Source organism: Watersipora subatra, chromosome 2, assembly GCF_963576615.1.
Source record: "Watersipora subatra chromosome 2, tzWatSuba1.1, whole genome shotgun sequence".
Taxonomy (NCBI): domain Eukaryota; kingdom Metazoa; phylum Bryozoa; class Gymnolaemata; order Cheilostomatida; family Watersiporidae; genus Watersipora; species Watersipora subatra.
In genome coordinates, this window is record NC_088709.1 from 19,262,745 (window position 1) to 19,289,028 (window position 26,284).

The 26,284-nt window shown below is 35.3% G+C and overlaps 1 protein-coding gene across 1 annotated transcript; it reads left to right on the plus strand.

The window, feature by feature from the left end:
- The first annotated feature begins 3,227 nt into the window (after positions 1-3,227).
- On the plus strand, positions 3,228-25,938 carry LOC137387248 (amine sulfotransferase-like). Its single transcript, XM_068073589.1, has 9 exons — positions 3,228-3,330; positions 10,825-10,995; positions 13,137-13,292; positions 13,461-13,595; positions 15,777-15,883; positions 18,187-18,313; positions 22,140-22,234; positions 24,391-24,532; positions 25,440-25,938. The coding sequence occupies exons 2-9, from the start codon at positions 10,911-10,913 to the stop codon at positions 25,550-25,552; spliced, it is 960 nt and encodes a 319-aa protein (XP_067929690.1). The 5' UTR covers positions 3,228-3,330; positions 10,825-10,910; the 3' UTR covers positions 25,553-25,938.
- Positions 25,939-26,284: the final 346 nt, after the last annotated feature.

Here is a 26,284-nt window from a genome sequence, read left to right on the forward strand (position 1 = left end):
CATGTATACACATGTTTATAACTACATGTATTTAGCGTTATACAATCGAACATTGACAAATTTTTTTATACATGCCGTAAAATTTGCGCGAGTAAGATTAGTTTTGAGCTACGAAGTTACGGTATTTTCAGCTTTTCTGTCAAATCTTTGAACTACGAATAGTTAGTTATTATGTTTTATTGGAAAAAATACTCTAAAATTACAACATATTCTCAATAACAAGCCTCTATTTGCAGGCAAAATCATTTAAACAACATGTAGATGGAGTTAAGTACCATCTCTTGTGGCCTCCAACAGCACCAGCATCGCAGACAAAACTGCGAAGCTCGGTGCAGAACCACCCGAGCGCAGGGACAGCAAGCAAACCCGAGACAAGACCGCAGAATCGAACAGCGCGTTCCCCTTCAATATGTGCCTGTGCGTTTGGCACTTATCATTAAGGTCAATATAACTACGTATAACAATTTTGTCAGCAAAGTACCTAGCAAAATTGAAATTGAACAGCAACAAATGTGTTCAGCTGAATTAATTGAATATAATTATTCAGTACAGATTAAATTGCAATGCGTATTTTTATCAAACATTGTACAGCCGACTGTAAACATTGCCCAATCTTCACTTCTGTTCGAATGTTAAGTAGCTATAAAATAGATTTTGATTAGTTATTACTTTTTAGTACTGTAATTTGTTTGAAAGCTTAAGCTTTTGGATCAGTGTATCTGGTAGAAGTTATTCATAATAAATATATTTTATATTATGACATGAGGAGGTGTTTGGGTTTATATTGTAGTGTTATGGTGTGTGCAATATTTGGAAGTAAGAGTATTCATGAAGCAGTCTAAATGAGCGTCGGTACTACAAATAGAAATATATTTCTTCGAGCGCCAGGTTCCCTTGAAACGTGTTGTATCAGAACCGATGTGCCATATTGCCATCATATGTGGAAAGACAATTCCAAAGTATCTACCACGATATCTCGCGATTATAATTACGCCACAGGACAAAGAGATTGACCTCATCAGATTATTGTGTCCAAACTGCTAAAAAATATGATATTGTTGGTCGTGTGGAACATTCATTACCTTGCATGATATGGTTGTTAAAAAATTTGTTAACCAGCTTCATAGTTTTAATCGCAGATACTTTTGAGCAAAAGAAAAGACATTATCATCTGTTTTTCATCACATGATTCCTAGGGCTTTATAAAAGGATGGGGAGAAATAAAAGTGTTCTTAGTCTAAAACATGGATCAAAACCAAAGCACTGTAAAAAGAAAGTAACTGTGTGTGATTTTAGTTGAGTTGGTTGACATCAACCTGACATGTGGTTGGTTATCATAAAATAATTGACCAGTATTACGGCATATTTTTTTCCAAATTATCACTTGAAAACTTCTTACATACCTATCCTAACAAAGCTATTAATTTGATTCTCATCAATGATGAAACTCATTAATCCTTAAGGCTTTGACAGAGAAATTGCTTCTGATGGTTTTAAAAATTCTATAGAAACCGGTTTTAAATTTCCTGTTAACACTTTTACTTGACAAAATAAAACATTGCTAACCACTTTTGCAGAGCAGAATTAGCGGATTAATCATTTAGCAGATTAATGCCGCACCAGAATTCTTGACATGTGCAGTAACGGTGACACTAAAAAACTCATATTTTGATAGTCTCTTACACAGGCTACTAAATGAACAGGCCTAATCTAAATTACCGGCAACATTTTTTAGTTTTTATAGGCCACTTTGAAATTTTTCATTGTAAATGTATTCTTGATTTCCATTGTGGATTGTTAGGAAGATAATTCTGATTTGGGAACCAAACCAAAATCTCTCAACTACAATGGAATAGATAGTGTGGTTTTTATGGTTCTCATGACTGAATGTCATTAACAATTTTTTTTGTGTTTGCCACTTGAATCTCCAAAAGCACAAATATGTAAAAATTTTAAAAGAAAAATTTTGGAACTTTTCAATATTAAAAGACATATTTATTTGTTCAGAGTAATTCAGTGCAAATGATAGTAAAAAATACATACAAGGGTACAATAAATACTAACTATAATGTTATTAATTGGTGTCCTAAAAGACTAGAATACAAAAGTCATTGAAAACACCCAGTTGACAATGGCTTAGTTTATGACTGATATTTGATTGTCAAAAATTATATTTTAAGGAGTATTAAAATGCATAACTTACGCATTATTGTAGCTAATACAATGTATTTAGCTCTAACTATTCAATCCACAAAAAAGGAGAGAAAGAGTCATTAACATACTGTTTTAAATCAAGCGTCACCGGACACTATTTCTCTTGCTTTTAATGGGTAGGACAACTGTGCAATTACTCTGTACTCTGTAGTCACTTAGTATCAAATCAATATGGTTGTAAAGCTGGGTTTTAAGGCACCGATACCAATATTTCTTAAGTTTGTCTAGTTTTCCTGGTCATTAGCTGTGATAATCTCCCATGTATTAATCAGGAAATGTGCATTTTCTACAATAACGTGTCCAACGTTGAAAATTGGTGCCCTACAATTGATGGTGGAGTAGGCTAATCACAACATCATTAAAAATTTCTTTTGCATTATCGCATTAAGGAAATTTACAAGCTATCGTCCAAAGACTGAGTTGTTTAACCATTGTTCAAATACATGTACTAGGCTGGATCCCGGCTGGATACCGCATTCAGGAAAGGTCAATGAGTCGATATAAAGTATTGTAGAGTTGTCTGTTCTTTAACAAAAGTTAAAGAAGGAAATAACAACTCTTAGTTTGGTGTAATGTGATTAGTGATGATTTAGTGTTTACGTCATTTCAGGTGTTTTTACAGCATGTGCAGTACCGATGTTTTATGATTAGCAGTATGCACTGTATAAATAAATAAAATTCGATGAAACATGGTTCATTTTATTATGATTCTAATGATTACATCGGTGCTATGCGCTGCTATCCAATGCAAAATGGTCGCTAATTCTGACTAGACAGTAGGGTAATAAATAAGGTTCACGGTAGACGTACTTTTATTGTTGGATACTACCCGTCAATATCTGTCCGCCTTTCAATAGTGTGAAACGTGTATGAAACGCCGTATATAATAGTGTTGCGATAGTAGACAATGCTCTGACCACTGTAACGACGTTTCACAAAACAGCGATAGGCCAATGAAATGCTATGTTTGAAATCTAACTCCGATTCGACCAATCATGTTTTTAGGGGCGAACTACAAATGTTCACCAGAAAGGGTGAAAAGTGCAATACCGACAACTAGCCCTTAGTTGCGCTTATCTACCTCAAAGAGAGCGTTGCGAAGCGAAACATTACCAGGTACATTATTGCATTTGGCATATTACGTTCAACTCCCAGATCAGCTGCGTACTTTCATTTTTCCTTTAATTTATTAAAGTTACTGATTGACACTGTAAAAGATCGTTGAATGCAACTAGCAAGAGTAAAATTCGGCATGGGACGAGCGTTCGTTTAAAGTTTTAAACCAATGATATACAGCCCCCACATACGGGGGATGTATATCATTGTTTAAACCTACTTATTTTCACCGAGAATATTTGGTCTAAATTAATTGGTTTAAAAACTGATTCATTGATACGGTTTTGATAATTTTGTCGTTGTGCAAAGATAAGTTCGGTGACATGATTGGCGATATGGCGAAATGTTGAATTAATGGAGATTCTTCTAACCGTAATACTCTATGCAGCTCATTCTGCAATCTTGCGAGGGCTAATCTTTTTCTATTGTCAAAACAGACTTAGTTTAGTATGAATTGAGTTCTTTGACTCATAATACTGCAATATGATCTTACTCGATACTTGCTCGATAGTAATAGTACACTTGTAATTAGCTCCAGGGGCCTTGAGAAAGTGCCACAGAAGTAAAAATTTGGTTAAGACTTTGGTTCACTTAGATTCCATCATTAGGCTGAGTTATGTTTCAGTCTGAAATTTAAGTCTTATGTCTCTAACGTTTTTGGGTAAAAAACTGTTATGAAAGAGTCGAGTCACGTCATATATTGATGTTGCTTCACCACGGGCAGCAGCACGTGTGATTATGACAGTATCTTTTCTGTCAGTATTAAGCTCATCATAAGCAGAAGCTAGCACATTATGCTTACTTTCATGTGATAGAATCTTCATCAGTAAAGCTACTCTCTGATTTCTTCTTCTGGATTCAAATGATCTACGTGGTTCAACTGGTTTAAGCATTAAAATAGCTATTCAGTGTGATCAGGTGCAACTTTTAAAAGTTGTCCGTTTGATCTCTAGATTTAAATGGATATGAATATGACACAGAGATTTTGCATATATCAGGTACTACAGGTAGGGACAAATTGTTTACCAGATTCAAGTTAAAATTTTATGTTTTCACCGATATTTCCATTTGTGCAATTATGCATTCGAATGCTGTCAACGACATGCATGTATATAGCTGCATGGAATTGTTAACTGAAAGCAGAAGCAATGTGAAATGCTGTGGGCTATTATTGAGATAAAGATTTTATGACTAATCATCACTAGGCCTACTACAACAGTAAACAATAATGTAGAGGTTGTTGTACATGTAGTTGAGCTGGTAAACACGACAAAAGTAAATCAAATCGATTCGACGGTCTCGCAATTTGTCTTACTCCTTTCATGAGCTGTTACAAATATTGCGCTACTAGCTGTGCTACCCGTCGTTGCTCGGGTAATATAAAAATCTGGACAGAAAATTGATTTGTATTCAACATATAACAACATTTACCATTCTAACTTTCAAATTACATATCATGAGAGAAGTGTTTTTTCCTGTAGTTGAAATAAATTGAGAGAAAAATGAAAACAACTGTAAAGGTTTTAAAACTTTGTCAAACAACTGTAACTTTCAAGCTATTAGCCTGGCACATTGCCAATGGAAAGTTGCAGTAAGCTGCTAGGCTTCTAATGATGGTACTCCATGACATTGCGTCAGCATTGTTGTCCAGCTGCAGTTATTCTAATAATAGCTATAGCCGGAATGCAGACAGACACACGGCACTCGAACATACTTTGAAAAATAAATAAATATATATAAAAAAAAATTAGCTTGCTTTGTTGAGACTATCATAATTGTTTCGTATGTAAATTCCAACTGCAAGTTTAGCATGAGTGTAGCAATAAACTCGATAGATAGAGATTTAGCCATAGCATTTGATTTTGTTAATCACTGTTCACAGTAATAAGAGGCCAGTACAAGCGATAATAGTTTAATCTGTCGATAATAGTTTAATCTATCGCTAGAATTATGTGGATGAGTTGCGACCAAACTAACTATCATGAGCCTGGAAAAAACAGATCGTAATACATTAAAACTGAATATAGAAATGTTGGTCCACTTCACCTTGTCATATGAAAATACCTACGCAATCTCGTAGTTGCAAAGTTAATAATTTTGGCAACTTTGGTGCTACTATGGTGTAACTAATGCATCGCATCACTATGATGGCTGTCACTGCTAGGCAAAGGAGGAACTCGGTATACACCATGACTTTTTTATCGTATTTCGGTTTCTGTGTAAATAATCACTTTTAAAATTTAAAACACATTCTTTGATGTCGTTTACAACTTATCATGAATGCGTATTTCAAAATAGTCTGACATCATACAGTAATCTGCGGCTTAGTGAACAAAAAATGTTACAGTCATGTGTTGAAAGTTTAAATTTCTCTTATAGCTAAGATATACCAAAATAGGCTAATTTTAATATCACTGGAGGAATTCTATCACAACGCTGGGTATTCATCTAGTTCTATACTCAATTACTCAATCAAGCCGATCCTTTTCGTAACATCGTAACTTGCATTGTACTGGAATTCCTACTTTTTCAAACAGATTTCATGCATGCGGCAAAGCGTTCCTGTAATATTTACATCACTTTCACTTATCTTCTACGAATAAATTCTCACATCTCTAGAACGCTTTCTTGTCATTGGCTCTTAAGTTTTGTGAATTAATGCACTGCAGGTTGTAAGACTAAGGGAGTCTTGTGGGTAATTCATACAATACAGTAGTTCTGGCAAGATAAGTATGTAAGTCTACACCGTTGAGTAAAGTAATTTTTTTCGTGTTCGTGCATGATGCATCTCACTTTTTTCTCAAACACTTCATACAGACATGCTCCAAATATGCTCTTCCTTGGTTCTTGAACTTTGCTGATCAAAGTTATATTTGACATTTTTCTGGCTCTTGTGGGATGCCATTTCAATTAACCTTCTTCAGTGTGGATATTTTTTATTATTTATCAGAGCTTTTTGTCTTGTACTTGTATATCTCCTCTCATTTATTGGTTAGCCTTGTTGACATAACTTTTGCCTTATTTGAACACCCTTGGCACCGGAGGGGAACTGTTGCGACACCTGAATGTTATTTCTGTGCTTGCGGCTTAATGATGCATGATTCGCTTAATGCATCTATCAGATAGATTACTGCTTTAATTAGCTTCAGGCTTTCAGTATCCTAACATACTTATAAATCATATGGAGCTCTTAAAACGTAAGAGAAATGAAGTATATAGTGTGTCAACAGCTAAGCTGTAAAGCAGATTTTACCATCGTGAGATCTCTCAAATCTAGCTTCAAAGCGAAACACCTCTTACCATTTTAAATTAATAAAAAACAATCGAAACACAATTGCATTGTTATTGCAGATGTTATGACGGAGCACCCCTTACAACCGCTTACTCTTTTGAAAAATGTGACATGGAAGTTTTTTATGACTGAAAAAATAATTATATATACATATTTCAAACCGAAAAATTGATATAGAAATCCAAGCTTTGTTTTTCAAGACTGGCAAGGTTATTGTAGACCAACAATAAATAAATACGCCTCACTTTATGAGCCCAGCATCATAAATCTAATGTTTATTCATTTCTCTTTGACCCCTTGGTACTGTTAGAGTGGTCTGAAGTAGATTGGTCAACTGTTAACATTTATTGCACGTTTGCGGATAATTTCAATCCATTTTCAATAAAAATAAGGTTCAATTTTCTACTGATATCGTTTTATTGTGTGTTGTACTGTCACTGATTGTGGATCAACTACTACGGCATATGACACCAGTAAACAGATTACAATTTTTGCCAGGACTTGAAAGTATTCACACTACAAACAGGTTTATATTGTTTTTCTTGCGATGACTGGACATTGATTGCATTGAAAGTTTTAGTTAATTTGCAAATTATCTTTCAACAATTTGGAGATGTAAGAGTGTTTGTAGACAGTCTGCAATTATTGCCTGAGAGATTATTGCTGCTTTTATGTTTCTGTAAGTGGCAGTTAAAACATCAATGACAAATATATGCAAGCTAGGCAGGCCAGCTCATTCTATATCACAGGGTTATGATGATTTTAAAGCTTTCTCAAACTAAGGGTTGTTAAGTTCCAAAATAATTTTAATGTTTTGAAGTGAAGCACTTCTTATAGTATGATACCTTTTATCGAACCATTTCTTGCAAGATTCTACCTGTCATGGGTTCTACATTCACCCTGATCGTTATTCGTGATTCTCTAGAACACTGATAGATTTTTTGTGAATTAAGTCATATCTACATAGTTAACCAACATTTGACCCATTACAGCAACGTAAGTGTCATGGATTATTGATTACTGTGAAGCAAACATTCCGAAAACTAGGATATTTCAGAAACCTTTTCGTTTACTTCAAATTTGCAACATGTAAAGTTTGACGCAAATCTTACACTCACACGAACTTCAACTTACAACTGAAGCACATTGACAGTGAAATATGAGCATTTCATGCTCGTCAAGCATGTCATTCAATAAGTGTATTGCTAATATGTAATTCAACCCAAACAAAGGCCAGTGTTGGATCTGGATATATTTAATCGCATCATATGTAGCCGGCACGATAACAGGCGGTTGACAGTAATGATCGATTGGCATCAACAGAGGCAAAATGTAAGACATGCGGATACACATGTTCATTTCAAAATCGTTTATTAAATCATGGCATTGTCATTCAGCATTGATTTATGATGAGGTAATTTAGTTGTCATAACTTTGATTGTCAGGATTTCAATCTCCTGCTGTACGCAAATTGATTTTCATATTCTTATAAATCTTTTCCTCTGGTGACTTTGACTTATCTGATCAATAAGAGATTCTCAAAGTAGTCGATTACTGGTGATCAGTATGGTTTTTGTTTGTACTTCAGTCGAAGAACATGGATTGTGTTGAAACATTATTCTTCGATGCACTGAATTAGTTCTGTTTGTTGACAAATCGAAACATTCCTTATAGAAACATGCTGGTTGATGCATCACTACTCTTCATTTAATAAAGTTTCTGTTACTACAACCCTAAATTCACTATCTCTACTCCACCAATACTATCATATTATTAACTTTTAAAATGCTTTTGTTCAGCTCACTCAATAATTCCTGATTTCTGTATTTTGTTTTTTTGCCATATATTTAAAAACACCATTTTGCTAATGATTACCCATGCCAATACCATAGCCTACATATTATGCAGCTGATATTTTGTCTTGGAAGGAGTGTTGTTGAAAGCATTGGCGTCTAGATTAACATGTTATTGTTGGGTCAAAACATGTTAATATGATTTGTCTCATGAGACATGTAGGGCTGTATGACAAGTATGACAAGTATGACAAGAAACAATAGGGCTGTGTGCAATTTTTGCGTTTTGTAAAAATCATCACGTTGTTAGGGTGGCCTAGTGGTAGCGTCTTTCACTGTCAGCCATGAGGTTGGTGGTTTGAGTCCTGCTTAATGCTGATCTGACAAGAAGTTCTCAGCAAGCTTTCAACCTTAAATTGCTGGGTCTTTCGGATCTAAACCATAACTTGGAGGCCCCGTGCACCACACTGACAACGTGGGCATGTTAATGGTTTACTTGCAATAAATTCATATTACAGTTATTTGGTATCAAAAGGTTCACCTTGTTTTACTCTGCTGTGTTGTAGGTACAAAATATGTAGAAATGTGATTACAGGCTCTTAAAAGCTCAAAAACGAACAGTTAATTGCAGCCATTACGAAAACGTCATAGTTTGGAATATCTTTACTTTGATGACGTACTCAAACATTGTGGTTATTGTTTTGACACGTGGTGTTACTTATCACCTGAAATTAAAGGCCAATAAAAGGCTTGATATAAAACTTCGCGGCACTAGTTTATGACAAACACTTCAGACTTCTACTTGAAAGCCTGTATCAAATATTGATGCTCGCTACTTTACAGTTTCGTTTCAGCCTGGTCTTATCATCTAGTCGTAATCTGATCATGTAACCCGTACTTCCTGCCAAACAATGCGAACAATTTATGCAGCATTTTTCGACTATTACATGTGACCAACAGACTCGTCATGTTTATCAGAGGATGATATGCACTCCTTCAAGCTAAGGTTAAAAATTTAAACGAATTTTTACGGAAGGTTTTAAGATATTAACATTCAAAGTGACAGCATTACAATGAACCTGAAAAAGACGCGTAAGTACAAATAGACATGGTTTTATTGAATGCGTGAAGTATATTTGAGAAATTATTTCGACGAATGAGGTTGCATGAAAGTGTAAACAGAAGCCATCTCGTTCACCTACATCCCATTTGAGCCGTTTTGGAAAGGGATTTCAATCTACGGCTTTTTTGTGATGGTGGCGATTAACAGTTTGTTTTTAAGAGCTTGTAATCACATTTCCACATATTTTGCACCTACAACACAGCAGACAAAGATTTGGTGAATCTTTTGATACTCAATAACTGTAGCATGAATTTTGTTGCAAGTCAACCTTTAAAGATCCATCTGTGTCCTTCGCACATTGGGCTAGTAAAATGGCTACCTGGCTCTGTCAGACTGGATGTGTTGCAAAGGCATTCCTTCAGGTTAATCTGACAGTTCTGGAAGTGGTAGATACCGAGAACTAGGTCACCTCTTCTCTACCCTACTGCTCGACCCACGCATGCATCTAAGATTTGCATTGTATGCTAAGATGCAAGTCATCGTCGATTTTCGACAGACAGCAAGCCAAGCTACATAGAAAACATCAGGCATGATATCACCACTGTTTGTTATTGTTTTATTAAAGTAAAGACGGAGTAAACGGAGTTTCCTCGCTGACCAATAAATGATGTGAACAAGGGTTATTGTTAAAAAAAATGTGGTTGCTCATAAACTAAGCAGCAGTCTATAATATGTATTGGAAAAAGTCAAATAATCACTATGTTGCTATGACACAGCTAATCCAGAAGTTTGCGTCATTCGCCAGATGTATACAGCAAAAATCTGCAAGTCAATCGAGTTTGGATACTCGTGCATTTATACTGGATGTTTCATGTTTGCGAAAAATGGAAACGACAATTGCGAAAAATGCAAAAAAAATCTTGCGCTAGCTATTCCATTTTAAACTTTTTTACGCTATTCAGTCATTCTTATAATCATTTAAGCAGTTCTGAACACACCGCTATGATCTCAGGCATAGAAATCCTTATCTTTTTCAACAAAGCATCTGTTTCAATCCACAATTTGCGAATGTCTATTGAAATACTTTTCGCTCGGTAACTCAATGTGTGAACGACTCCAAGTTCAGATCATTCACACAATGGAAACAGCGATATGTCAAAGTTGTAGCAGATCTTTTTGAATAGACTGGATCATAATAGTTTATTCATACAGTGGCTCCTATAAAGGATTGATTGCTCCACTCCTATAACGCTAGAAGCTAATCATGACTGCCATAAGAGTAGAATGCAACTTGCATACCTTCTCATGGTCACTTTACATTCTATCTACTCTACTATTGCTTGTAGGTCTTCAATCGACTCACATTCAGACAACTCCAACAGCTAGCTGCTCCAAGTGTCAACTTACATACTGCATCAGCCACTAAAAGAACATGCCTCCGCTATGGATGATGAACTATATACTTATGGTTTTAGTTGCTATACGCCGTACGATAGCAAGAACTAGGATATTCCTTGGTAAGAAAATTGTAATTCAGAATTGTTTTCGTTATTATGTGTAATTTGAATAGCGTTAAGATCTGTTTACTGATCGAGTGGTTGAATTGTTTGTTTGGACAGCGCTCAGGCTAAACTCATTTCAGGGTCATATGTAAATATCTAATAGTTTTTGTTTGCAATTCCAGTAAGTTGTTCATATGTGCTGGTATAAACGCATACGAGCTCCATGATTAACTCTGCATAGATGTTATTCATGAACCACAGTAAAACACAGGGACTTAGAATATTCGCAGTAGTTTTGTAATTGGTTGTTAAGCAGGTTTAGTATGTTAACGCTTGTCCGTATTCAGTTATATATGGATGAGTTCCAGGTATAATGAATCAAGTTTTTGGTTTGAGAGGATGCTCATGAATATACAATTGTAAAGGATATGACAGACTATCATCTGATTATGTATACTTGTAGCATAGCAGTCTATAATTACATGGGTGGAGTGTAATATTGGTAGTAATCTGCCAAACCTTGTGAATTCCTTCTTATATCACCTTCACTTTATAAGTACTAGGTACTTGTACGTCACGTCAAGTATGGCAAATGTTTTTTTATGTCCGCGTTATGGGATTTAAAAAAACTGCATACAACAGCTATATTACTGCTTTATAAGCATGAATCAGCTACTTCGTAACAAACACTGCGAGCAATGTATTTGGTGGCATATGCTGGCACTTCATAGATACAATTTTTGAAGTGTAACACTTTTTTATACGATTTGACAGTTTAACATCAATTCATATAAATAGTAACCTTGTTTGTAAGGCTCTAAAATGTCTTATGTGACTAAATAAAAAAATGACAAAGTTCTTACTGTAATGCATTGTTATAACACTTTTTAAATCTAGAGCAAGTTGAATTTGTGCCGCGTTCAAGTTGGCCATAATAATAATATAGCTACTTCAAAGTACAAAATTGAAGACAAATTTCAAATTTTTTATCCATTCATTAGTGAATATCAGAAGTTAAAGAAGGGCCTTATGTGCTACCTGATATTGTGAACGCTGCCGGCAGCAATGGCTAGATGACTATTATCACACCCTACAGTTGCATTTAGTGTAGCACAGGCACAAACTTGTGTATGCAAGCAGTGTGCTCTTGTGCATGCGCTGTGTTCGTGTGCATATATACCGTGAAGTAGAGGAGTCACATCATGTATAGCGTTCACGGCATGAATTCACAAAAGCCGATAGAATGCAAGAAACTAAAAGCATCTTGCTACAAGCGTATCATTTGGAGAAATTGTATAGTGAAGTGTCTTTCCCTGTGGTTAGTACTAACTACTAACCAGGTGGACCTATTGCTATCAGTCAGGTTCATATCAAGCAGCATAAGTTAGTAATAATATAGGCCAATGCCTCGAGTGCAACTAGGTAGTGCAGTAAACAAACTTTGGTATGATCAATCGATGACTCTACACCCTAAGCTACACCCTAATCGTGTAAATCCAACGCTATCTCAATGAAATAACAATGCACGGTTAACTTTTGAGATTTGCAGACATTTGCACTGGTGTTCTGCCTCTGGCATGGTACAAAGAAATTATGTACGCTGTATGGATTACACCACTGTTCGTTGCAAATCTGTCGTGGTCTGCCTGACAGTACTTCTCTGGTTATTGTCACAGCCTGGGTGTGTGTTTGAATAGGATTGGATTCGACTCATGGGGCTAATTTTTTTGACCAATGGGACGCGACTTTCTGGTGTTCTGAAACATTTCAAGATTTTGTTTCCTTGAACCATCCGCTCAGCGTGCTCAGTCAGTTTTTGATATTCAGTTAGACAATGAGCAATTTTCTGTGTGTTGAAAATGTACTCAACTCAGTATTTCAGCTAATAAAGCAATCCATTTTATGGTCATTTTGACAGTCAAGATTTCATAGCAAAGGAGGCTAAGTCTTTATGGTGTCAATGGTGTCGTGTCAGTAAAATAATGAAATAAATTACCACACACTCATCTGTAAAGGTCCAAGCCTACCTGGTTGGGAACCATTTAACAGTTAGTTATAGTCTAGCGGCTACCAATGCACTTTAAACAAGTTCAAACAAGAAAATTTAATCAAGTTTAATAATGTAAGAAAATATTGGAAACAATTGTCTTGTACAGGTTGGGCAAAGGAAAAATATGGAACTTTAGAGCCTTTCGTATACAAGGGTTTCCTGTTCTCCCCAATAATTCATACCATGGAGAGACTGAAAGCATGTGAAAAGTATAATAAATTTAGACCTGGTGACATTATGGTATCTACCTACCCCAAAGCAGGTAAGTTTTTATCTGTATGTTGAACTAAATAACGCTGTATCTGTAGGTACTATTGTACACTTCAGGCTGTCGCATCCTTCTATCGAACTATCATCCAACGCATACTGCTGTTGTACTCACTCATCCTTGTAGTTTCAGCAAGAGGCAATTGTAGACTGTTTATTGCAGGAACCAATTTTGTCTTAGATGTCATTGTATCCATCTATAAAGAGAAAGGCCTTCTACCCAAGGATAAGATTAGTATGGAACTGGTAGCCCAGTTAGAGCTTCAATTTCTGGCTTTGGTTTCCGGGTCAACCTCAGGTAAGGTTTTCAGATTTCATCAGTTTTTTTGCTAAAAGAGAGTATGTCATAACTTTCGTTCAGTCTCCATGGTGGGCCTAATATTCTCATGAATAATAAATATATCACTGTAAATGGAATCTTTAGACGTATTGGTCATCATAGGGCTGCAGCAACTAATCATTTCGTGCAATAAGTGTAGTAACATTTATAAATTCATTGCAAGGCGTTCAGAACCTGTATATTTTATGGATGACTGACTGTACTCATAACTATATAATCATTTTTTGCAAATCTTTTGTTGATCAGTCAGGTATTAATAGAATGACTAACCGTTTTGTAACATTATGTGCTTATGCTAGCTCATTGTGTTCAGTAACCCTTTTGCCAATGCCGGTTAACCTTTAACCCTCTTAGTCATGTCAATTGACCTTTAACCCTTCGAATAACCTTCAAAGCAACATAAGAAATGCGTTTAAAAGTCATTAACAGTTTAAGGCTGGTTCACGATATATCCGGCATTGATGCCACAATGCTTCCAAGTTTGACACAATACAAAGTTTGACAACTGCAAACTCCCCACGTGTCCTCATTGCTTTGTCGGTTCACGGTTCACATAATTGACAATGAACGCCAAAAGGAAAACGCTGACAAACGGGGATACAGTGTGAACCAGCCTTTAGGTCATGGATGAAGTTTCTATGACACAATAATCATGCCTCAGTGAAGAACTATAGCTTTTGCATGTCGTTTCTTTTGATTGCACGGAAATGCGTCTGCACATATGTCTTGGAACAAAAAGCACGGTAGAGTCAGTGAGTAGGTCAATTTCTGTGATCGTCAGCTGGAGACCTTTAGACCTATGTATTCTCAATGTTTCAAGTAAATCCTATTAGGGCTTTTCTGATGTTTTCTGATTTCTTAGTCAACTGTATAATGTATCACTAGAGTGTTGTGTTAAATCAGTCGTTTCAGTTATCTTGGTTGAAGCTAACTTGTAAAACCTTTTGGTACGAATCAAATGTGATCCACGAAAGTTGGATGCATTAGAAGACCGATGAAGTTACATGGACATGTATAGTCATGATCATGTTGAGAATGTAATGCTCATGGATGAAAGTCTGTCTTGAAATATCTCGATCAGGTTAAAAAGTAGTCGTAACAATACAAAGCTAATGATATAGGCGACACCTAGTAGACACATAAGGATATGGCCGACACCTATAAGGTAGACACCCATAAGTAGACATATAAGGCTGAGTCATCCATGGGTACTGCTGACCTTTAAACATTGCATGATTGTGCAATATCGAACCCAGAATGAGACGTCATCGATTAGATTATAGAAGATGGATCTCGTGAAGTGTCTTCTGGACCAAATACGTAACAAATATAACAACTTTGTACTTTACCAAGGTTTTGGAAAATAGATCAAACATCAAAAATAGAGGCTAATGGAGTTGTGTTTACATTTTGAGGATTTGTTTGGTATGCACTACTGCAGTGACCACATGAAATGTGCATTTACATAATATATGTCATAGACTGTACATTGTATGTGGCATCTGTTACATACTGACCTAGGATTCACCAGGATTCTGAAAGTCTGATTCATTTGGCAGTTTTGGAAAATAGATGGCACGCAGATGATTAGATGTTTACATGTGTAGAGCCTCATGGTGTACATTCTCTATACATAGAGTCCCATGATGTACATTCCCTATACATAGAGTCCCATGGTGTGCATTATCTAAACATAGAGTCCCATGGTGTACATTCCCTATACATAAAGTCTAATGGTGTACATTCTCTATACGTAGAGTCCCATGATGTACATTCCCTATACATAGAGTCCCATGGTGTACATTATCTAAACATAGAGTCCCATGGTGTACATTCCCTATACATAGACTCCCATGGTGTACATTCTCTATACATAGAGTCCCATGGTGTACATTCTCTATACATAGAGTCCCATGGTGTACATTCTCTATACATAGTCCCATGGTGTACATTCCCTATACATAGAGTCCCATGGTGTACATTATCTATACATAAGTCCCATGGTGTACATTCCCTATACATAAAGTCCCATGGTGTACATTCTCTATACATAGTCTCATGGTGTACATTCTCTATACATAGAGTCCCATAGGGTACATTCTCTATACATAGAGTCCCATGGTGTACATTCTCTTGTAGAGGAAGAAGCTTTAAACTGGATTGAGGATTACCCTGATCCACGAATAGTGAAAACTCATCTGCCGTGGAACATGTTTCCTGCCGATGCTCTTGAAGGTAAAGTGAAGGTAAGACTCTTATTTTGAAGCATTTCCAACTAGCCAAAGAGTGAAAGAGGAACTTCTTATTTATCAACCAACAAGAACATGTCACAAAAGATTTGTCAAAACTTGACATGAGAGATCTGAAAATACAACCCATGATATTGAATTAATATTTTTAGACTGTTTTTCAAAAACAAAGTCATATTTCGTGGTGTGTATCATTGCTGTTTGTCATAGTTTGACAACTGTACATACCATTAGAAACTTGACAATCGCAACAAAATTTTGTAGTCATACAATTGTATTCTTTTTCTTGTTTTTTGTCATTAATCGTGCTATAAAGCGATGCCGGGCATTCAGCTAGTCATGCTATAAACAATTCCGATAACTCGCTGCCAGCACTCTCTCATTCATTCAGCGTAACTTTGGTGTGTAGTGGAGTATAACGCCCTCTCAAATGTAACTGTTTTATAACTTGCTGTGTTGAAATTTCTAATCATTTACAACCTATAGTTGTTTTATCTACTTATAACCAATGGTAAGTACGAAAACAATTCAATCCATCTCTTTCTTCTTCTAATTGCCTTTCATTGGCAGAGTGTTATTAGAATTGTATCACTCACTTTATCTCAAGTTATAATGAAGTGAAATAGGAGCTTGTTATGCTAATATAATGCTTGGTGACGGAGAATCAAGTACAGATCTGTTATCGATCACAAAAATGAAGTATAAATGTTGGTACCATATTTTAATTGTAGCTTTTACAATACCCTTATATTATATATTTTTTGTGATGAATATATTTAATGTTATAGTAACATGTGTCTGTGGTTTAGTTCAAGTAGTTCATTAAATGTAGCCTTAGAAATTATAGACTGACTATCTTACCTGTGCTTATTTCAGTAGAGCTAATGGTATCAATTTGATTGGATAGCGAGTGCAGCTACAGATTTGATCAGCTAACATCCTGATTTTGATTGACCTAACAAACTGGCTATATATTTGGATTAGTTAATTAAGACAGCTATATATTTTTAATTGATATGGTGTTAAGGCTGAGGCATACTGGTAGGAAACACGTGGCATTGAAAAAAACTAGTACTAGTGTCAACTTTTCAATGAAAACTCTACAATGCATTTCTTCCTTTTTTGTATTCATGCAAATACATTTCTGTTATGATGTTTGTTTTATAAGTTGGTTATATGTTTTTGATAATTTAATTAAAAGAAAATTCTGATTTGATAGTGCATTATATTAATTTAGAGCTACTGGATTTTTATTCCAAATAAAATCATTTTCGTCTGTTGCATTTTTTGTTTCATTTTAAAACCTATTAGTTGACTATGAGTTAGCCAATCAGGTCAAATCAGCAGATGTAACTCCCAAACACTCCCAACATTTGTATGAATACACTGCTAGTGTCAAGGTCTAGTTTTATTAGTGAGTGCCCTCGATGTATATCCAGTATGCCTGAGCCATGACACAATCTGTCGCAAATATCTCCTTCTTGCTTACCTTAGCTTTGACCTCTTAGTCAGTTGTTAGATGATCCATTGAATGATGCCTATTTGGATAACTCTCTTCACTATCAGAGTTCTGACAAGATCTTAAATTATGATATCGTTTGATAGAGCTTCAACGTTTGAGTATATTTGGCTCGTGTGCCACCTCTAAAGTGAAAATCGTATTTATTGTTGATCTTTGATGATGGAGGTTTTTAAACAGTTTAAAGATAACTTACCCAAATTTTCAGTTTATTTCATCAAAAAATATCGATATTTTTCTATCATTCGCCATTATTTTTCATGATCGAGGTGGTCTGACTGCCAGGATGTTTCAAGATTAGAATGTACAAAACGACAATCGATAAAACGCTCTGAAGACAAATGCGTACGAAATGACGTCACTAATTGTTATTTTTGCGATAGTTGATATCAACCATTGTGTTCAAGTTGCAGTACTACACGTCTCTGTTCTGTCAATCTCTTTGCAACTACAGACGTCATAATCACACTTTGGCTTGATCTGAGCATTTCAACCGTGATCACGTTTTGTCGATTTTAATCTTGAAACATCCTGGCAGTCAGATCACCTCAAACATCAAAAACAATCTCAAATGATAAAAAAATATTGGTACTTTCTCATAAAATCTGCTAAATTTTGCTTAAGTTCGTCTTCAACTGCTATTATTTATGTATTGCATAGGCTTGAAAGAAACCTCGCAGCAAAACACCAATTTTAATGCAAGTCAGTTTGTTAGTTTGGCATCTGTATTTCATTCTTGTCAATCGTAAAGTTAAAGGCACCATGAATGGTCTTGTGCCAGGTCATCCACTGCTACCGGAACCCCAAGGATGTCTGTTCCAGCATGTTTGCTTTCTACAAGAGAGTCGCAGTTATCTTTCCTTCAACGACCTGGTCTCAGTTTGTTCAATGGTTTATTGAAGGCAACGGTAATCATATGTTCAATCTCATTAGAACTAATCTCCGCTCTCGCTTCACACTACAGCTCCCTCTTCACACCACCGCTCTCGTTTTAACCACCGCTCCCACTTCACATCACTCAATTTGTTGAGTTTCTCTCGCTAACATGTTACGCTTGATCTGACTGAATAGTTGGTTATGCAAATTAACTCAGCTTATGCGTGTTTGTCAAAAAATAGTGACAAGGTTTTTTTAGAATAGCACTGTCACTACAGCTATGTATGGAGTTTTCTTGTATGGCATTAGCATTCAAGGGGTTTTATCACTCATAAGCTATGTTTATTAATAGTGATGTGTAAATTCGTCGTTACATTTACCATTCCTTCAATTCATTTAGATGTTGATAGTGCATTTATGTAGATTATGTCATCATTACAACTCGGCACTCAAATGTTTCGCTAAAAGCTTTATCCCTGTTCGTTCTAGTCCTAGGGTGCTTTTGGATTCCCCATGCGTAGCCCAGGTGACATGAAAGAATATCGAAAAATCATCAGCCCTGTAATCGGGCACACAATGATCGCCTGTACTATGAATAACTATAAACGTCTTCTACATATCTGTGTCAGTGCCGTGCGATTACTGACCTTGGAAGGAATCCAATAAAGCATTTTAACGCATAGTGAATGCCGGTTGATGTAAAGCAAGGTTATGGGTAGCCCAAAACCCCAACTTTTATAATCTTTGGTCAAGACCTGTAATGATTCATCGCAAAGCATGCGCTCATCACTGGCAATAAACCATACCTGAGTCAGCTTAGAGAGAGATATAAGAGAGATAAAATATCTCTCTTATATCTCTTATATATATATATATAAGAGAGATATATATATTTATATATCATATATATATATATATATATATATCTTATATATATATATATATATATATATATATCTTATATATATATCTCTTATATATATATCTCTTATATATATATATATATGTATATATATATATCTTATATCTCTCTCTTACATCTCTCTCTCTCTTATATATCTATCTTATATATCTATCTTATATATCTCTCTTATATCTCTCTTATATATCTCTTATATATCTCTCTTATATATCTCTCTTATATCACTGCTATCCCTTTTATATTTCTATTATATCTCTCTTAGATATGTATTTCACTGTTATATTTTTTTTACATTCCTCTGATATATTTCTTTTACATCACGCATATCGTTGTATTTTGTACAGACAAGTTCACTCGTAACTCGTAGTGTTCAAAATATTAGATAGGCAACTTGCTATCCACAAAAGTAGTTTTAAATAGAAATAAAATTATCTCATTATTGGCAAAAATTACAAATGATGACTTCCTTTTTTGATATCTAACAAGTTTGTGTTTGAATTTTGTAAGTTTCAACAGCGAATAATAGTTTCATCTGGTTCTAGTCAAAACAAAATTATCTCGCTTTGCAGATCAATACATTCATACGTTCGTAAAACACTGATTTCTGTTTTTTTCTACTGTTTATGCAACAGTTAATATAAGCACATATTGAAAAATTTCGAAAGTCGGTCTGTATTCAATATTTTAGGTTATTAAAACTGAAGAATTCTATATTTTTCATTGGTTTAAAATCTTAATATCTGTCATTATAAGGCAAATAACCAGATCAGTTCTAAGGTTTGTCAATGTTTACATTTATTGCCAGTGTTATTATATGGCAGCCTTGTATATTGAAGAGACACAATACATGACAATTCTTTAGCAAGCTATTATAGAAATTAGAAGTTTAAATTGCTTGCAATCAGTCTGATCATTTGTGCAAGTCTGTTACTTAAATATTATTTGGAAATCATGGATGAAACTTCAGTTCTATCAAAGATGCTGTGACTATTAAGCCTGCTTTATGCTAGACACCTGCTCACACTTGGCACGAAACACAGACTGAAAGCTTTTGTCAACATTGGCTCACAATATGCATACTTGTTTTACCATGCAAATAGCAATGTGGGCTGTATCAGCATCAGACAGCTTAATGCAGGTAGAATTACATTGGATTTGTTAAATCAAATGAATTTTTAACATTTTAAATTTTCTTAAAATGTATCTATCAACATTTATCGATATTTCAATATATATCGAGATTCCAGTTTTCAAGTGTACAGTCTACCAAAATTCACAAGGATTATATCCACAGTTTAAATCGATACTGAATAGCTAGTGTCAATTTAACAAGTCATTGTTCATGTATACTGTGCAGTGTGGGTATATCCTTCAATCTCATAGCTTGTGGGGATCACTATGTTTCCTTGACACGCATGGTGCGCAAATTTGAGCCAATCTGCAAGTTAACCGCATCATGGAAACTATAAAGCTGCAAACTAAGTGAGTTTTGAAATTCGCAAAACTTTATCGAATCCATCATGCTTGCGAATAATGGAAACAGTACTTGCGAATGATGTGCATTAAAATACCGCGCCAGCAATTCAATTTTAAACACTTTCAACACTTCCGTCGTCCTTTCTCGATCATGTTTCACTCGATGGAGTTTTACTTTACGTCGCTAACATGCATCGCTAATTATTTATTTATAGCGTACAATTCCTTACCTCTTTTTAACAAGGTGCCGAAGTCAATCCGCATCATACGAATGTTCATAGAAACACTTATTTTGCCTGGTAACGCAACTTGCCCACAACTCCAAATCCGCACATGCCCGTCATGGAAACATAGTGTATGTTGATTGACATCGTCTGGGCAGCGGTATAATTTATTATAAACACCATAACATGTTTTATTTCTTTAAAAAGATGGTCATTTGTCATAACTGCAAAACTAGAAAAAACATTTTTAGTTTTAAACTCACTGTTGTTAAGCATGTGAAACTAAAAATTTTAATCTTTAAATGTTTTTATAGCATTTCCAGGAACATTAATATGGCTAATCATCCTTTTGCATTTCGTGTTTATCTTGTGATATATCATTCATAAAATCTACTGATTGTACAACAATAGGTTCATCTTGTGGACATCTTCACTCACCTAGGTCTTTCAACTCATTGAATGTGTAGTGTTAAACCTAAGTATAGACCAAATTTGACATACAACAAGAGATTTGACATACAAACTGAAGTTTGACATACAACCTGAGATTTGACAATGCCTAATAGTTATGTAGTGTTCTCAATCTTATACGTTTGTATTTTTATTGTAAGTTGTTTGCCGCATACTCTCATTGCTTGTTATGTAAGTAAATTGCTTTGTCATTTCATTGCTGTTTTGTTTACTTGTATTAAATCTAGTTCATTGTTCATCGCTTTGATTTCTCTCTTGCACATCATTTTAGTTCACAACTAATCTAACCTCTACGATTCTTCTCTTACTAACTTCTACAACGATTCCTATCTTCCTAACATGTTCTACGCTATGCTCACATCAAGTGTTGGGATTGTTAACCTTTGACATTGCTATGATTTTACTCTTTCTTCTACCTTTGCTTCCAACTACTATCACCACAGCTATTTGACCTGTAATTCAACCTGCGGATTCCACCTGCATATCCAAATAGGGTTATAATTTAGGACAAACATGGTGGCGACTTGTTTTGACCTAGCTACTTTGCATATTAAATGATATCATTTCATTGCTTTGTTTTCTCCTATATCAAACGCAGACAAGTTAAAGAGGTGTATCATTGCTGATGGCTTATACAATCTTCTCTTTTGTAAGAATGCATGGAAAATTTTGGTTTGCTCACACATGAAAAACCATAAGCTCTGTATCCTTAATGGCCCTTATGAACACCGTGACAAGACAGGTATGAATTTGTTCCCATTGCAGTGGTGGGCGGGAGCTACTTTCAGTTCCTTAAGACATGGTATCCTTACAGGAATAATCCTGGAGTTTTGAATCTACGGTTTGAAGATATGAAACAGGTATAGACTATGAGCTTATCTCTGTTCAAGGTTTAATTTACAGGGAAGTTTGCATGGAGCTAGGTCTAACACCTAACATTTTTTAGAGAAACTCGTATATGTAGATTAGTGAGTTAGCTGTGGGTCGTTGGTTGTGTTAAGATTGTTATAGCTTCAAGGCAAGCGATGCCTCCGTCTTTTTGCTCTAGGTTTGTTCAGGTATTTTGAGGTATAATTGTTAGTAATAGCATCTCTTAATATATCATTGTTATGGATTGATAATTTCAGTTGGTTCCTAAAAAGGTGAATAGTAATATTTGTAAAAACCCCTGATTTATTGGTCTATCAAAAGGCAAAAGTATATCCCATGTTGTGTTGCTAGATTTATGTATCATAAAATATATTTAACAAAATTAATATGCTCATAATTACACAACCGCTGGCTGTTGTGGAAGGTTCCCAGTTAGTGCTGTACTATTAGCAGTTTCAACGGGTAACGGAATTGTGTTTCATATCAAATTTGTTACAGTCTGTTCCTAATGAAAGGCCAAGTTTCTAATGCATGGCCAATAAGATCAATTAAGCTGTTACCTCACTTCTCTTTATCTCTACAATTCGTGAACTTTCGACAGAAAATTTGTAGATTTCATTTTACCTGAAACAAAAGGCTAATGTACGTCCCTCTATGTTTAGTTGTCTTGTAGCGTATGACGCACATGACACATATGTCAGTACAGTAGACGCTCTTATAGTCTATCTCCTTTAATGTAAATTTTACATGATGTAAAGAATTTTTGTCAAGTTTTTGCTTCATAAATAAAATAAAAATTCTGTATAAAGTAAAGTGTCAAGTCGATGCAAGTTCTCAAATTTGATTTAAATAACGAGAATCTTGAAGTTTGCCTTAAAAATCGCGCTTTTTCTCTTGTCGCACTTGATGAAAAAGATTACCTATATGGTTATCTCCATTATATTCACCGGGTATTTTCCTAGTTTAGTTCACGGTGAGAGATCGTCAGGAGTGTCGATAAAGTGCAGAAAATAAGTAGCTGCGCAATTATTCAGAAATACTTAAAGGCAGTCGATTGGTGCAGGTGTTAATGTCGATGTTCCATTCTGAATGTCACTAGTTAGGAGTTTTGTAGAAAGCTATCTTTTAGACTAACCTATAACCTTGGCGGCGGATAGACGGAATGACAGACAGACAACACTCCTATTATGTATAGTTAATACATATTTTGGTTTCGCTATGTTTTAAGCATAGAAAACATTTTTATTATTCATCTTTTCAACAAAGATCTTGCTTTATGAAAAATTAAAAAAATCAATGTAAATTGACAGGGAAGCTGTGTGCTTCCCTAAACTTGTAAAATCGCCATAGTCATGGACCATAAACCGAGCGATAAGTGTTAAGAAAAAAGTCATCGATACAAGTAAATAATACTAGTTACTGGACAACCATTAAATTAAAAATTCAAATATAGTTTTTTCCTTTTTAAAGGGGTGATATTGGGAAGATCTTAGAACAGATTAGTCATTTTACGGTTCGTAACATAAAATCCCTATAATGTAAACATTCCTGTAATGGATTGTTTACATTGTAGGAGTGTCTTTTGTATGTCACGGTGGGGTCACACGATCAGCTATAATGGTTAGTCACATGATGAGCCGTAATGGCTAGTTACGTGATGGGCTATATAATCGACAGAACGAGTATTAGCTCTCTGAATTCACTATCATTTTGTAAGCTTTTATTTCATTTAGTTTACAGGGAAGAGTGCATAGAACCGAGCCTAACATCCAGAAATTTTTCAGAGAAACTATTCTACCTCTATGTCTATTTATTTAAGCAGAACATCGAAGCATTGTTTGATTGAGCACTGTGCTTTGAGTAATCAGTCTTTCTATGATTGTTTGTGTTACTGCGTTATCTTATGAATAGGGTAATAAGGGATTCTGTCAATGATTTAAATCGCATATTTGTCAAAATATGTTAAACTCAATAAATTTTTCCATGATGTAATCTTGAAATTCAATGGCAGTCTTTTAAGCTAGAGCAAGATAATTGTTAAAGTTTATTCCCTTTTATATACCCACTTTTAACTAGCCTCTGGCAAAAAGCATTCAAAGAATTCAGAGTTTGTGCCTCAAACTGGTGAATATACTATACTTTGCAGGATCTCAAGGGGAATGTGATAAAGATAACAGAGTTTCTTGACCTGGAGTTATCTCCTCAGCAGATAGATGCAGTTGTAGTAGCAAATACATTTGCCAATAAGAAGAAGGAAATGGGTAGCCACAACCCAATATATAGGAGAGGTCAGTCGCGTAAGATCATGGTTCTCAAGAATTGCATTCTCAATAAGTTGGCTGTAACATTCGTGCTACAAAAGTCATTTGATGCAGTCCCTCTAATGCCTGCAGCTTGATATTTGTTTGTTGTAGCCCATAGGTTACTGCACTGCCCAACTGCAGAGGTTTTCACAACCGCATGTTTATTGAGCACCCTTATGGGTGCTCAATAAACATGTTGTGAAAACCTCTACAGTTTGTTGCTAGAACTTTCTCTTGTTAAAAACATAATTAGGGTCTGTGCATGTTAAAATTTATCCCGTACATGGAGTTGCACCCTCGCTAAGCCCAGTGAGCTTCCTCATCAGTCCTCATGCACTTTACAATCTCTACGTTTTCAAGCTATTTCGGTCATCTGCGAGTTGGAGTCAGCAAAAATCTCCAAGTCAAATGAGTTTTGCTACTTGCATTTTTTATTGAAGGTTTCATGTTTGCGAAAAATGGAAATGGCACTTGTGAATGGTGCATAAGAAGAAGCTGTACAAGCTATTCCATTTTAAACATTTTCCACTCTTCAGTCATTCCTATTTCGATATGACGAGACAGGAGTGTGCCGCTATGACCTGTAGCATAGAATTCCTTATCTTTTAGCAAAGCGCTCGAATCAATTCGGAAACATGTGAATATCCATTGAAACACTTATCTCATGGTAACTCAACGTGTGCACAACTCCAAATACACTTATCTCATGGTAACTCAACGTGTGCACAACTCCAAATACACTTATCTCATGGTAACTCAACATGTGCACAACTCCAAATACACTTATCTCATGGTAACTCAACGTGTGCACAACTCCAAATCCGCATCATAAGAACAGTGCATACATACAAGTCCGTGTAATCTGTGATATTCTTGTAACTTTGCTCATTAGGTAAGTCTGGTGGGTGGAAATCAGACCTCACTGTAGACCAGAATGAGATGATGGACGAGTGGATCCAGCAAGAGATGGAGGGATTAGAAGGTGTTAAAATAGCCTATGATTAAAACAATTTATCTGATATAGATCTGAGTCTAACCGTAAATCAGCTGTACAGAACTCGGCAGCTGTGATATTTATTCTGGGCATTATTTACATATCTGGAGGATAAAATATTTAACTCTCTGCATTTGTGATAACTATGTTATTAGTTTTGTAGTGAAGTTTTCCAACTTTTGGAATATATTGAGATCTGATATCTTGTAAACGGAAAGTTTATTGAATTCGGTTACTTTATTTGTGACTAGGTTTTTACTAGTTGTTGACTTATCATTTTACTTTATTTTTAGATACTGCTTAAAAATGTAGTATTCTTGTGAACGTTAGAAAGATAGCACATGACAAACAATACTATCTTGTCTAGTTTATCAAATAAAAGTACAGCTGAAACTCATTCATTTTAGATTTACTTGTTTTTAAAAAGAACATTTGAATTCTCACCTTGTTCGGTTAATCCAGCTTTTTCTAATGCTGCTCTATAATAATTATGGTAATATATCAAGTCATGTTTGCCAAGAGGGACTAATGGAAGCGTGTTATGAATTAATAATGCTTTATTTAGTATGAACAGCTCTAGTTAGATATGCCATGTAGCCCTGAGAGAGCAGTGCAGTTACCTTTAGTTGCAATACATCAGTAATGTGATCATTGATATGGATTGGTTATATCCACTTCTCGGTTGTTAGGGAACGCAATTGCATGAAAGCTCAAACAATTTATTAATAACTAGCAAATTCTTT

Excerpts from the sequence above, each read along its gene's own strand:
- LOC137387248 (XM_068073589.1), top strand. The coding sequence starts at position 10,911 with ATGCCTCCGCTATGGATGATGAACTATATACTTATGGTTTTAGTTGCT. Across the intron at positions 10,996-13,136 it reads AAGAACTAGGATATTCCTTG|GTTGGGCAAAGGAAAAATAT; the intron begins GTAAGAAAATTG and ends TGTCTTGTACAG. Across the intron at positions 24,533-25,439 it reads CAACCCAATATATAGGAGAG|GTAAGTCTGGTGGGTGGAAA; the intron begins GTCAGTCGCGTA and ends TTTGCTCATTAG.